We start from the raw sequence: 16,191 nt of genomic DNA on the forward strand, positions 1-16,191 counted from the left end.
TTATACATCATGTTTGATAGCTGCGCTATATCCGGTCTGATCATCATAGTACTTTGACCACAACATCACCCCACCATACTTGCTAGAGTCCTTCAATAATGGAAGCACTTTGGAGGTCAGATCCCCAGTGGGGATGAACCCACTCCCAGCTGCCTCTGGAGCTGCTGGCAATCCCAGGAAGATCTTGGTGGCCTTGATCGACGAAGTCCATTGCTTCCAAGCATCGTCCAGATTCCCGACTTCGCCCGAAGTGTACTGACAAGGAGGGTTATTGTAGAACTGAACCCACACATTGTCAAACAAGCCTGTTTCCAGTGCCCCACCCACCCATGCGTCTGGGAAAGGGCATTGCGGGGCCGCCGTTAGATAGACTTTCTTTCCTTTAGAACTATAAGAAGAAAGATCTCTGGCAAGGTCATCCCAGTGCTCATTGGTCCCACCCTCGATGTCAAAATCAATGCCGTCGAGAACCGCATCACCCAACGGTCGTGATGAGGATTGCCCACCTAGGTAATTGTCCCACAGATACTCAGCCACTTGCCGTGCATCGTCTGCTGATGCTAGGGAGTAGCTCCCAGCCCCTCCTCCGATGGAGAGAATCACCTTCACCCCTTGATCTTGGCAAGTCCGGATGTCGTCACTCAGTCCTGTGCAACCGTTGGAGTATGGATCGCAGTGGCCCGCTAAATTGAGCTGTGGCGTCCGGCCATTGCCGAAGGAGCTAAGGAAAGCTAAGTTGACGAAGTCATAGTTGCCAGTGCCGCATGTCTCGGCAAGAGTGCCTTCATTGCCGTTCTGGCCCCAGTAGATTGCAATGCCACCTCCATGTGAGTGGGCCACCAGCGCACCCAAGAAGAGAAGAAGAGGTAGAAGCCTAGTAATGGAAGGATGTGAAGAAGCCATTTGGATTGTTAAAAATGCAAGTGAAGGAAGAAGAGTTGGAGAAGGTTAGGTTGTCCACCAATGTAGAACATTAACTCCTTTAAATAGCATTTGTATTGGGATCATTTCGACCTTTAAGAAATGAATGGCAGCAATGGATTTAATGAATGTCAATGTCCATAGCCGTGGATTGGAGATTACTCAACCTTGAGGATACGCTGCATGAGAAGCACTTAATTTTATTTTGGGCCAGTTTGGAAGGTTTCATAGAGAGGACAAAATAGAGATCATGGTGTGGACAAAATAGAAATCCTAAAACAGGCGGTTACAATCTGCGATGAAGCACCACATGACGGTCGGTTTCTTTCTTCCAAATGTATGTTTCTTCGTGCATGTCTGCCCACTTAATCCACGGATGGATTAGAAACATTCACTTGGGAAATAGGGGATCCTGATCAATTTCTGGTCTGAGCCAGGTCCAGGCAATTTTCGAGCTTGGGCTTGGGCCTACTGCTCGTGCAGGTGCAGGGCTCAGGTCATGGATAGTATAGTGTCGAGCTGGGCCGAGCAGAAACCTGGGCCGTTCTTTGAATCTCCTGAACGGAGAAGGATGGTCTAATGTTATTGCTGCACAAGTGAGATGCTAGATCGGAACCATTCATTTGATTGGCCTAGTGGTGATTGTGCCATTATTCAAAATGACTCACATTTGTTGAGGACAGGTGTATATTATTAGATGATTCGGATATATATAGTCCAGTCAACACATATTTTGATTGGTGGCCAATCAATGTCAGAGCCCACAGGTTGTCTGGTTTAGAGTACTGGCTAAGTTAATAAGTTTTTATTTATTTTTATTTTTTGTAATAAAATAAGTTAGTTTGGTTATTAAACTTAAATAATTAATTTTTTAGAAAAATTAAATTATTTTTATAAGTTATTTTTTATTACTTTTAAAATTTCAAAAATAACTTATTTTCTTCATTTTCACGGATGACCTAACAACTTAGCAAATTATCAAAGTAATATGCTCTTCATGGGTGTGAACCTTCCCTATGCTCATTAGAAAATCATCCAATGGGTAAATGAGTTAGTGGGCTCCACATGATGGATGATCCACATCAAAGGTTCACCCCTAATGATGAATAGTTCAGGTGAGCCCCACACGGTGGGCAACCCACATTGAAGGTGGGATACACATGATGGACAACTCACGTCAAGGGTGGGCTCCACATGATGGGCAATTAATAATGGTGGGCCCTACATGATGGATGATCCATATTAAGGTGGGCCCCACATGGTGGACTATCCACATTAAATGTCAGTCTAATGATGAGTGGCCCATATCCAAGGCGGGTCCCGCATAATGGACGACCCACATTAGAGGTGGGCTCACATGATGGATGGTCCACATTAAAGGTGGGCTCCAAATGATGGGTTGTGGATATTGAAGATGGGCCTCACATGATGGACATTGAAATTGAGAAAATGCTCTGTATTAGGGGTGTACATCGAGTCGAACCGAGTTGATCTAGCCTTAGCTCGACTCGGCTTGGCCACTAGCTGACCTCACCTTGAACTCGGCTCTGTCCTCGAGCTTGACTGGCCAGCTCGGCTCAATTCGGTCAGCAACTCGGGCCAGTTCGATCCAAGGTCGCCATTGCAGCATTTTCATAAACACCTAGACTGTACCTTCAAAACCTCACTATATTTGAGACAGCAGCAATGATTTTATAGGTATTTTATCAAACACCTTCTAAGCAACATAAAAATCAAGAAAAAAAAAAAGTGTTGGTTTCATATACATACCTTCCTTGCCACCGGCCACACTTTTTTGAGTCATTTCATCAAACACTTGGTGAGCAACATCAATATCAAAGTAACTGAGTCACCGAACTGGTTCGATCCGAGTTCGATTCAAGCTGGGTTTGATCCGAGTCGAGTTGAGTTGAGGCCAACTCGAACTCATTTTCGATCTCAAAAAATCAGCTCTACTCGGTTTGAACTCAACTTCAAACCAAGTAGAAGCGAGCTTTTTCGAGTCGAGTCGAGCTAGCTAACCAAGCAAGCTCGGTTCGTGTACACCTTTACTCCATATCAAGAGTTGTTTGTTAACGCCGAAATCGAAAAGTATGAAGTGATTTTCATTAAAAAAAATTTGCTTCCAAAATTACCCCTTTTCAAGTTACCACAGACTTTTTTTATCCTCGAATTGTTTGCATAATAGAAAACCAACTTTTAACATGTGAAACTTCTTTATGCCCCATTATGATTTATGTGTTTGATCCACACCGTATATTAACCTTTTCAGATCATTCTAGAGCATAAGCCCAAAAATGAGGTACATATAAAACTCAAGTGGGCCACACCATAAAAACCAACTGAAATTGAATAAAACTATCGTTGAAACTTTCCTATAATCCACCTAATGTTTATTTCTCGTATAAAATCTTCATAAGGTCACACGTACCTTAATGAAAAAGGGAAAATGCAAATTTCAGCATGATCAGGGCCTTCTACGGCCTGAGAAATTTTCAATGGTAGACACCCGATTTTCACTATTTCCTGCAATGTGGCCCACTTGAGCCTTGTATCTACCTCTTTTTTATTTTACGCCAACAAATGATATGAAAAAGTGGATAGACGGTGTGAATCAAATATATACATCATCGTAGGCCCCACAGAGCCACTAACACGGCCCACTTAGAATCCCTGGGTACAAACTTCCTTCGAAAGCCGTATGGGTGAAATCCGCATCCCATGCAGATTGCACGTACACGCTACCGGCCTTTAGGCTCCACCATGATGTATGTGTTTCATCCGTGCTGTCCATCTTTTTTTCCAAATAATTTTATGTATGATACCAAAAATGAGTTATATCCCAATCTCAAGTGAACCACGTTACAGGAAACAGTGTTGAATGAGCATCGACCATTAAAAACCTTTTAGGGGCCATAAAGGTTTTGGATCAAATTGATCTTTGTTTTTTCCCTTCATCTGGGCATGTATGACCTAATCAACAGATTGGATGTCAAATAAACAGTACGGTGGACCTTAGGAAAATTTTAATGGTGAATCATTATTGTTTTCGTGTGGTGTGGTCAACCTGAGATCTTATCCCTCTCATTTTTGGTGTGAAGCCCTAAAATGATCTGTAAAAGTGGATAAACGGAATGGATGAAACACATACATCATGATGGCCCACAGAGCACCGACCACCAACCACTGGGTTGGTGGCAGGGGAGTAGCCGCTCCGTTTCCAGCAATCCCTCCGTACGCGGATTTCGAGCCAAAGCCTTTCACATGAGGTTACTGAGCAAGGATTCTGGGTGAGGCCCACTGTGATGTTTGTGAGAAATCCAATCCGTCCATCCGTTTTTAGAGATCATTTTAGGACATGTGACCAAAGATTAAGAGGATTCAAAGCTCAAATAGGCCATACGAGATGAAACAGTAAGGAAAGGAATGACTATCATTGAAATCTTTCTAGGATCCACCTTGATGTTTATATTCCATCCAAACCATTTATAAGGTCATTTTCACTGAGATGAAGTGAAAACACCAAGAATTTAAATTGATACAAAACTTTTGTGGCCATATAAATGTATCAACGGTGGTCACTAAATCTTCATTGTTTCCTCCCGTGTGGTCTAGTTAAGTTTTGGATACACTTTTTTTGTTCCATTTCCTAAAACAAGCTCGGAGAATGGATGGATAGAGTGACTTTTTCAAAAACATCGCAACTAATTTCCATTCGGAAAATACTACTTTCCTCCTCCACTAATACTAAATAAATCCTAATCCTTCTTCGTCCTCCACTAATATTAAATAAATCATAATCCTTCATCTAGTTACACGTAGGGGTGCACACGGTTCGGTTTGGTTCGGTTTTGGGGTGAAACCGGAACTGAACCGTTCCCTACGATTCTAGGATTTTTGGAACCGGAATCGGAACTGGACTGTTAACACCCTAGAACCGAACCGGAAGCGGACCGTGAAAACCGGTTCAGTTCCGAATCGGTTCCACAGTTCTGAGCTTTTTAAACTCTAGCCCAATTGCACTTTTTTAACAATACTATTAAGATCTTGGAACCATACAATCAGGAGTGAATGAATGGGAATAACTTCGTATCAATTCTTAAACGGTTTGGATGTTTTACACACTAGAGATGTGGACACATATATGATAGTTGAACAGTAACTTATCATCCAACTAATTACATGGGAGACCTCTTTTTTTAATAACTTACACGATGCAATTAGACATTAGACACGTGGCTTGCATGTAATAGAATCCAAACCGTCCAAATAATGGGACCCATTATAGATGGGACAGAGCTCCGGATTTAGATTAATTAGACAATTCTAACCTTTGATCAATGGACATTTTCCTGTTGATTTGGACCATCGAAGATTTCTCACTATAACGGACCATCAGATGTCTACGAATCAGCCAGTTAAGATCATATGCTAAATGATGATCCTTCGATATTGGGCCATTACTTGGACAGTTCAATTTAAGGTACATGTGTGCCATGTGTAATGATACTGACCGTACATGGGAAGTAGCCACACCATCAAATTGACTCGGCAATGCTGTTTGTTGAGCTTGGAATTCAATTCAATATACATTTACTTTGTTGAATTTGAATATGTTCTTTTGACCGTTCATTAGATGTCCACCTATCAGTTAGTTATGACCTACATTCATTAGATGTCACGGTTCATGTAACGATCAAACACCTTTTAAGCAACATAAAAATTAAGAAAAAAAAGAGTGTTGGTTTCATATACATATCTTCATTGCTACCGGCCACACTTCTTTAAGTCATTTCATTAAGCACTTAGTGAGCAACATCAATGGAAAAGTAACCGAGTCACCGAATTGGTTCGATCCAAGTTCGATTCGAGCTGGATTTGATCCGAGTCGAGTCGAGTCGAGCTGGGGCCTGCTCGAACTTGGCTCAAACTCATTTTCGAGCTAAAAAAATCAGCTCGACTCGGCTCGAACTCAACTTCAAACCAAGTCAAATCGAGCTTTTTCTAGTTGAGTTGAGCGAGCTAACTGAGCTAGCTCGGTTCGTGTACACCCCTAGGAACAGGTGTTGCTTAACGCCGAAATCATAAAGCTCTAAGTGATTTTTCATTAAAAAAAATTTTACTTCCAAAATTACCCCTTTTCAAGTCACTACGAATTTATTTTTTTTATCTTCAAATTGTTTGCATAATAGAAAACCAACTTTTAACGTGTGAAACTTCTTTATGCCCTAGTATGATTTATGTGTTTGATCCACACCGTCTATTAACCTTTTCAGATCATTCTAGACCATGAGCCCAAAAATGAGGTACATGTAAAACTCAAGTAGGCCACACTATAAAAATAATGGAAATTGAATAAAATTATCGTTGAAACTTTCCTAGAATCTCACTAATATTTATTTCTCATATAAACTCTTCATAAGGTCACACGTACCTTAATGAAAAAGGGAAAATGCAAATTTCAGCATGATCAGGGCCTTCTATGGCCTCAGCAATTTTCAATGGTAGGCACCCAATTTTCACTATTTCCTGCAATGTGGCCCACTTAAGCCTTATATCTACCTCTTCTTTATTTTATGCCCACAAATTATATGAAAAGGTGGATAGACGGTGTGGATATAAAATATATACATCATCGTAGGCCCATAGAGCCACTAACACGGCCCGTTATGCCCTTGAACTCTAACGGCCTGTTTGTTTTTCTATTTCACGGGCATTTACAGTTTTCCTGGGCATTTATGACATGCTCAGGGAAATGCATCGGTTTTGTAGCCGGTATTTATCAGAGAATCCTTTGTTTGAAAACAACCGGCGGAAATGCAAATGCAGGTAAGCGCGTTTGTTTTTTTGGCGATCACCATGGTACGGAGATATTGTCTATGAATGTGCGGCAGTCCCCTAATAATTGAAGTGACGTCACAGGCATGATATGTAGGCCCATCGTAATGTACGGTATGTATCCATGCCGTCCATCCATCTGGATAGATCATTTTTAGGGTAATATCCAAGCAATGAATCACATCCAAAGCTTTAGTGGATCCCACCATAGATCGAGGGGGGAAGAGTGACACCACCATTAAAAAAATTTGAAGGCTAAAAAGGTTTGCTAGAACATTTCAACGGTAGTTAACAGTGGCATCCGCTGATTTAAGTGGTGAGGTCCACCAAAGCATTGGGTCTGCTTAATTCTCCACCGATATGAGCTGAAACAAAATGTCCAATTGGATGGACATTGCAGATACCACACATGCATTATAGTGGGATCCACAATGATGTGACGTCTCTTCAGTAGCGACTGTTGCTACTCAAGCCGACAGTATCTACTCCCCGTGCCCCATACAAGTCGTCCAGTCCACTTGGGAAGATCATCAATATGGCGCGTTCATTCCATTCAAGTATTGTATGTTCAAAATCATAAAACACTATCGATCAGTATGGCACGGTCATTCCATTCAAGTATTGACGTCACAATAGTAGTGGGGTCGAGTTGTGTGGGGCCAACAGAGATGCCTATTGTAAAATCCATTCTGTCCATCAGTTTTTCAAGACCGCAATATGATAGGAAATTAAAAAACATGATTAAATTAAAAGTGGAGAAGACACCTACCTGATAAAACATCTACTATCATAAACCTACTGAGTTTGGCAATTGCAGCTAAGTGCAAAAAGTCACGCTAGCCACAAATTCAATGTCCAAAATTGGAGAAGACACTGTCCTCCCTACCAGCATACACATTTTTAAACATCTACTTCATGTCCAAAAACAGTACTACTTATAAACGATAAGAAGAACCCAATCGAAATAGGATAATCTAAAACTACAAAGTCCATATCAATCCGTCCACTGCAGTCTAGCGCCAATACATGACTTGAATGGTGATAATGAAAGCCAGACAACCAACGATTATCCAAAACAGTGCTGCAATTGCATCTGGTGTATCTTCCACAACTTCTTGATGTTTCAGTGTGTAATCGGTGTACGGACTGAAACAGGATGGTCTCGGCGCAGTAGCTGGAGGGATCATGTAATTGGTGGTGGGATACAATCCACTGTTCAACGTAAGATTATCCTCTTCCTTCTCGTTTGACCGTACAGGTACACTTGTATGCTCCAAAGACTCACAATAAACTAACCAGTGAAAGAACGCCTCTGACGCAGATTTGTAACCCTGAAAATGAAGATTTAAGTAGCCATCAACATGCTCCCGGCACTCTTCCCATGAATAATACACCCCAGGTCGCCGTCCATTGAAAACAACATAAATCTTTTTACCCATCTGCACATGCAACGAAATAAAGCATACTGTAATCAATCAAATGGTATTACTGACATAACATATTCATATGAATAATCGAAATTTCTTTCCAACTATAGAAGAAATCAACATTGTGTAATTAGCCCATCATACCTGGAGAACAGAATCACATATTGAAGCACCTATCAAGTTATCATATACATCGTGCACATCAAACATGCATGTTGTTCAACTTAGTTACAATAATCCAAAAGTATGCACGTGCTTACTAGCAACGTGTGATATGTTACCCAAAAGTGCGACAAGAAACATGTAGAAATCTCCAAAATTAACTTATACAATTCCAAAAAGTATTATAGTTAAAAATTATCTTAAAGGCAAAGCCTACGTTAACTGCTTCCAGCCAGTCAAACTAGGCAAAATATTCATTCATACTTGGGGTCCACCCCCATCCAACAGCATCCTTATGAATGATATTCTCTTCTCTTTGGCAAAGTTAACGAAGGAGGCCTCATACGCTTCTTCTTTCGATAGCAACTTTATCGCCCGTAAGACCTCATCATTCGTAAGTCCCTCTAACTCTTCCAAAGCCGGTATAATTTGTGTCATCCGACCAAAGTTCTTACCCTTATCGATTGAAATAGCAATTGACTTCATGGCACCCCCAATATCAACCATACCGGTGCCAATCATGTCAACAGGTCGCTCCCCCCTCGGTCTCTTTTTAGAATTAACTGTGGAATTCGTGTTGCCGGATGCATTCGCATGCTGTGTCGGACTCGGATGAGGAATGTTGTTGCCTCCAGGGCTATTGTCAGACCAATGGATATGCGGTGCATCATCGCCAAGATCTTCAGAAGATATTATGTTAATATCATCATTCAGATCAACAGTGTGGTTGGACGACGCATCTGTATCTCTCCATCGAGGAGTGGTTGCACAGGGAGGGAAGTTGCCAGTGGCACATGATTTACCGGTAGCCCTGTCGTTTTCGAAAATGAAGGCGAGATCATTATATCTGGGCATGGGTTTGCCACGAAACTGAGCAGCATCTGGATGAGACTACACACAATACAAATTCAAGTCATTAACATCGCACTTTGTATGATGACATATGATATAACTAGTAAACAAGTATTACCTTAATATAGTCCATCCACAATTTATCTGATGCCACGACGATTAGTAGGTCTAGGTCCCACCCAAAAACCAGACACACTCCGTAGATCTTTAACAGTGAAGAAATTTTTTTTACTGTCCAGATGCGATTCTTTACGTTCGCGTTAGTGACCTTGAGGCTTAACTTCAACAACATATTTTCTGCGATTCCTGTAAATGATTCTATTTTGAAGCCAGCACCACTTCTTCTTCCGGAAACGACTAGCTCCATTAGTCCGTCGATGAGGATGTCGTCCATGTCATCCATCCACCGAAGAACACCTCCATAGGACTGTTCCTCAATTCTACCGTTCAGTGTATGCTTCCTGAGTGATCTCCGTGGGATACTACTAGGTGATCCCAGGTGATTTTTAGTCGGAGTAGATAGACCGAATCATCTATTCGATGACATGGACCCACTTCGGTCTACCTCAATCTGTGAGAAGATAAATTATGAATACAAGTTTAAAACATTAATCTACCCCATAATTAAATATTATGAACTGAATCGTAGACTATTCAACAAAAAGATTCATAAAAAGAGCTTGCATATTTTATATATATATATATATATATATATATATATAGAATAGTTGGCATTGGTGATCTAGTTGGGTCATTATTGAACGCTAATCCAAAAACCATCGGTGATGTTCGTTTTAATACAATGTATTTAGTTTGTTCGACTCACTGGATGAGCTTCGTTCCACATTATGGACGCTATTTCATCGCGTTTTCTGGCCCACTCATCTCTTTCTTGTTGAGTGACATTCAAAAGCACACGACCTTCATCGAGGACGGATACTTCTGTAGGTGATGGGGTCACACCATCGGCATCACAACTTGATGACTCCTCAACATCAAACATGTCATCGTCTCCAAATTGAATTATGAAGTTGTGTAACACACAACAAGCTAGCATTATCTTCACTTGAGTTTGTACAGGATATTGTGGAGCAGTCTTCAGAATTGGGAACCTAGCTTTCAAAACTCCAAAACATCTTTCAATTACATTCCTCAGTTGTGCATGACGATAATTGAATAACTCCCGAGCATTGGATGGTTTCCGACCGGTACGATACTCATTGAGATGGTAACGCACACCGCGATATGGGGCCATGAATCCAGGTGAGTGTGCATATCCTGCATCCACTACGTAGTATTTACCTACATTTTGAAAATAATTTCTAATCAATATCAATTCTTGTTCATTTGATGTTATAAAGCTATCAGAGTACTTGATGTCCATGGGTTGACCATGGGGTATTATGAAAGGATCGCTTGAGTAAGTCAAAGCACTTTGCAAAACACATGCATCTTTTGCGGAACCTTCCCACCCCGCTAAGACGTAAACAAACTTCATGTCGAACTTGCAGGCTGCCATGACATTTTGGGATATGTATCCTTTCCTATTTCGATAGACAGCACTATCTGTAGATGGTACAAAAGCAGGAATGTGTGTCCCATCTATCGCACCGATACAATCCTACGTTAAACTTGTCATACGTTAGGTGATATTGACATTTGTAATTTGAAGACAAAGGATCGTCATCAACTGGAATTAAAATATGTTATGTCATACCTGAAAGTATTGAGCCCAATGTGGGTTCGATGATATCTCTACTGTGGTCTCTATTGTAGGGAGTGTAATGTAATCTCCATATAAAGAAACGACTGCATCCAAGACTCGATTAAAGTATCGGCTTACTGTTTTACCTGACCTTATAAAATGATGTCCAATCACTCGGTTTCGGACATTGTGACTTAATGTATGGAGGAACATGACAAGTTGTTCTTCCATACTTACATGCTTCGCATCCGCCAACAGACCCTTATCTCGTAAAATTGAACAAAGATTAAAGAACGTGGTCTTTTTCATCCTTAGTTGCGAAACACAATCGGTCTCCCTTGCCCTAATAATCTCGTCGATAATACGGGCACGGTCATAATCAGCAGACCTTGGAGGGTTTCGAAAGAGGTAAGTGCGACAATACTCCCCAGCAGCTATTGCAGCAGATCCAACAGCCAATATTACTGCAAAAAATTCCAACTCTTCGTCCGTCCAGTCGCTCCCAGCCATAGTGATTCACCTCTGTCTATATAGGATGCATGTGAATTTGATTAGAACAATGACATGATAATTTTTGAGGATGACTAAAATTTTTGGGGATGACTAATTGTATTGTTGACCATGCTAACTGTAGTCCATCTGCCCATCTTAATATATTAGTTTATGGACAGATATCTGATACTCCATTGTTTGATACTATAGGGTTTAATGGGGGAATAGCAACGTGTGATAACCATCCCACATCAATTTGACTTTCTAGCAGTAGGCCCATGTACATGGGATCCACTGTTTGAAGGGAGGGGATTAAGTTTATCCTGAGTAACACCATAATGAGTATTACCCTTATCGTGCATAAAGCTGGGCCCCTCAGAGCTCCGGCTTGTTCCAAGATTGGGACAGGTGGGGTAGTACCTGATCAGCTCCCCCTCCTTGGACATTTTTAAATGATTTTTGGATGAGTTTTCCCTTTTCTTTGAATAGGTTGAGAATCATCAAATACCCAGCACCAAATGCAACGGAAACTAATGAAACCAACGCTTTTGCATTGAGCCAGCTGCCTAGAGGGACACGGAGAGGTAAACAATGTGAGGCCCTCTATGGTGTTCATGAGAAATTCATACCGGTCACATGTTTCGTCAAATCATTTGATGACATGAGTCTAAAAATGAGGTAGATTCAAAGCTTAAGTGGGCCACACAACAGAAAACAATGGAAATCATATGCCCAGGCTTGAAACATTTATGGGGCTATAGAAGCTTTGGATCAGGCTAATATTTTTATTATTTCAGTCCATCCCCATGATAAGGAGTTTACAAGCATTTGGGCCACTTTATAGATAATTTGGATTGTATAAAAACACAAAACTTAAAAAAATTTGAATGGTAGGCAATTCATTTCCACTATTTATAATCATGTGGTCCACCTAAATCTGTCCTTTTTTTGTTTCTAATGTCTTGAAATTACCTTCCAAAATGAATGGATGGAGTGGATTTTCCATAAACATCGCGGGTGGGCCAAACATAGCTTACAATGGTAGAAATATCCTGAAAAAGCTTTAATAGATAACAACTTCGACCGGACCATGGGGTGAATGTTTCATCAAACCTATGTAACGAGTCGGACTGGATTCATCATACATAACACAGTGGGCCCTGCAGACCAGGGTCTTTTACGCACTCGTGGAACAGGTGCCATAGAGGATTACAATCTCTGTTCAAATCTACAGCGAACGTATGTCATGCCAGCCCTTCCTGTCTTGTGTACATGGCCCATGTATCTGATGATCCAGACCATGGGTTTATGGTATTCCATAGTAGATGGACCGTTTTTTACAAATCTCCTCTTTAGGAGAATCTAGGCACCTAAATCATTCTGCTATGGGTGGATGGCTGTTAGTATGAGAACAACAGTCCACCGTGGGGTTCCTTATGGCGGTTGAGTACTCACACGCTGATAGCCATGTGGATAGAATATTTATGAAATCCACCCCATCCATCAGGTACATTGCCTAATTTTAACGTTGGAAACTAAATATCATGACCATTCAAAACTCATACTTGGGATGGAATGTCACCATTAGTTTTGTGCAGGGCACATTATGGTGTTTATAAGCCATCTAATCCATTCATCCTATGTGCCCCAAACAGAGTGATTAGGTGATACAGGCCCAGATGAAGGGGAAGATTCAAAAGATCAGCTTGATTCAAAACTTTTATGGCCCTAAAAGGTTTTTAATGGTCAATGCTCATTCAACACTGTTTCCTATAACGTGGTCCATTTTAGATTGGGATATACCTCAATTTTCGTATTATACCATAAAATGATCTAGAAAAATAGATGGACGGCGTGGATGAAACACATACATCAGAGTGGGGCCCACAGAGCACCGACCCCCTGCCATTGCCTTGTGCCGTGGGGAGTAGGCAATCCATTCCCCCTGCAATGGCCCGTCTTCTTCTGGGAAGATTTCAACAGCTTTGAGTGGCCCGTCTTCTACACCATGCATCCATTTTTTCTTATCATTTTCTGATATTAAGCCCAAAAAATGCAGATCTAGAGCTCACGTGTACTACACAATGGGGATTAAACTCTTACCGTTGACAACCTCTTGCCAGCCACAGAGGTGGAAGACGCAGCTGATATTTTTGTTTTCTATTCATCCAGGTAAATGTAACTTTATTAATAGGTTGGATAGAAGCAAAACATCACTGTGGGACGTAAAAAGGTTTCAACGGTGATGGGTTTCTCAACGCTGCTTCATGCGGTGTGGTCCACTTGAGACCAAGATCTTCCACTGATGTTAGGTTAAAATGAACCATCGGTGGAGAGGTTCGGACGGAGGTGGATAGCAGGTGATAGATTCTCACACCACGTACCTGAGTTTGCGGTGGAGAGGTTTGGACTGAGGTGGTCGGTGCCGGACGTCTCTACCTTGCGACCGGCTGGGTTCCGAGGAAGCACGAAAGGCGAAATGCACCAAAAGTAAACCTGTCAATAGGAAGAAGATAAGTCCGGCGGGATTGCAAATGCGGGGTCTGCGAGTTCGAAGATAAGAGAAATTCATCATATCGGAGGAAGAAGATTTGCTGGAATACATACCTGCGAGGGAGGTTTGCGGGAGACACACCTCCATTTGAGATTTTCCACCGATATATAGACGAGGCGGTGCGTTTGTATCGATGCTCTCGCGGACCACAGAGACGGTGTGTCCTGTCTCCGACATATGCGCCAAATATCTGAGATTTCCGAACGAATCCCCCTCTCTTGAAATGGGATTTCCCTTCTTCCCAATGCACGCCGTCTTTCCGTCACTCAAACAAGGGAACTGGTTATTATGACCCATTTCACAGGTGTTTCACCCAACACCACGAAAACAAACAAGCCCGTAGGGATTGCGTGGTGACCCCAACACCACCTGTAGCCCTGGTGACCGGGCTCTGTGGGGGCTGTGCCTTGATATATCTGTTTCATTCACCGTCCATCTATTTTCTCAGCTCATTTTAGAGCACGGGTCAAAAATCGAAGCTTATTCTAAGCTTAATTAGATCACACCTTTCTAGGACCAGCATAATGTTTACTTGCCATCTAACCTATTAATGAGGTTACACACACACCTGAATGAATGAAGGGAAAACAAAAATATCAACTTGATCCAAATAAACGATGTCAGTGGACCTTAGGAAAATTTTAATGGTGAATCATTATTGTTTTCGTGTGGTGTGGTCCACCTGAGATTTATATCCCTCTCATTTTTGGTGTGAAGCCCTAAAATGATCTGTAAAAATGGATAAACGGAATGGATGAAACACATACATCATGATGGGCCCACATAGCACCAACCACTGGGTTGGTGGCAGGGGAGTAGCCGCTCCGTTTCCAGCGATCCCTCCGTACGCGGATTTCGAGCCAAAGCCTTTCGCATGAGGTTGCTGAGCAAGGATTTTGGGTGAGGCCCACTGTGATGTTTGTGAGAAATCCAACCCATCTATCCATTTTTCGAGATAATTTTAGTACATGTGACCAAAAATTAAGAGGATTCAAAGCTCAAATAGGCCATACCAAATGAAACAGTGATGAAAGGAATGACAATCGTTGAAAGCTTTCTAGGATCCACCTTGATGTTTATATTCCATCCAAACCATTTATAAGGTCATTTTCACCGAGATGAAGTAAAAACACCGAGACTTTAACTGATAAAAAACTTTTGTGGCCAAATAAATGTATCAACAGTGGTCACTAAATCTCCATTGTTTCCTCTACTGTGGTCCAGTTAAGTTTTGGATACAGTTTATTTTTTGTTCCATTTCCTAAAAGAAGCTCAGAAAATTGATGGACAGAGTGACTTTCTCAAAAACATCACAACTAATCTCCATTGTTAAACTACTACTTTCCTCCACTAATACTAAATAAATCCTAATTCTTCTTTGTCCTCCACTAATATTAATTAAATCATAATCCTTCGTGTAACTATACACGTGTCATTGTCTAACTAACCCTCTAATGACTCCACCCCTAATGTATGTCCCTTCGCCCTAATGTATGTTGTCCCTTCACCCCTAATGTATGTTGTAACTCTATAAATAGGTTACGCAAATGTGTTAAAACTCAATTCTTGCTTGTAAAAATTCAAAATCATATAAATATGAATTAAGAATGGAATGTGTTTCATTGTAATAAATAAGCTAGCTAGGTAATTTCTTTCTTTTTAATTATTTTTTATTCCTGAAAATTTTAATTTCATTTCTTTTGTATGCTGCTAAATTTAGGACTGTCAATGAGTAATGCTCATCAAGCAAGCTTGGCCATAATTAGCTCAAAATCAGGGCCGAAAGTATGCTTAGGAGAGCCAGGTACAATACGAACTAAATTTTTTTTTTTAACTAATGTGTATGGTTAATACTTCTAAGATATTAACATAATATTGGTTTAGAACTATCAATTTTACTAAGTTTTATATCTGTTTATTACTGTTGCAGTTACACATATCCAAATAATTCAAATTCAGTTGAGACATCAGAGGAAACTAAAAAAGGTATTTTTATTTATTCATTTAATTCATTGCATTATAATTCATACGGTTTATATTTTATAGCTTTTTAATACTTTCAGTGGGCCATATGATATGAAACTCAAGTGGGCCAGTGGGGAAATGAATGCCTTCCATTGAAACCTTCCTAGGCTCCACCTTGATGTTTATATGCCATCCAAACCGTTTATAAGGTCATTTTCATTGAGATGAAGTGAAAACACCAAAAACTTAATTTATACAAAACTTTTGTGGCCATA

At 40.8% G+C, this 16,191-nt stretch overlaps 1 protein-coding gene across 1 annotated transcript; it reads right to left on the reverse strand.

The window, feature by feature from the left end:
- Positions 1–903, reverse strand: LOC131249859 (acidic endochitinase-like). Its single transcript, XM_058250605.1, has one exon. The coding sequence runs from the start codon at positions 901–903 to the stop codon at positions 1–3; it is 903 nt and encodes a 300-aa protein (XP_058106588.1).
- Between the last annotated feature and the right edge of the window lie 15,288 nt (positions 904–16,191).

The sequence above is a fragment of the Magnolia sinica genome, chromosome 6, assembly GCF_029962835.1.
Source record: "Magnolia sinica isolate HGM2019 chromosome 6, MsV1, whole genome shotgun sequence".
In the NCBI taxonomy this organism is placed as follows: Eukaryota; Viridiplantae; Streptophyta; class Magnoliopsida; order Magnoliales; family Magnoliaceae; genus Magnolia; species Magnolia sinica.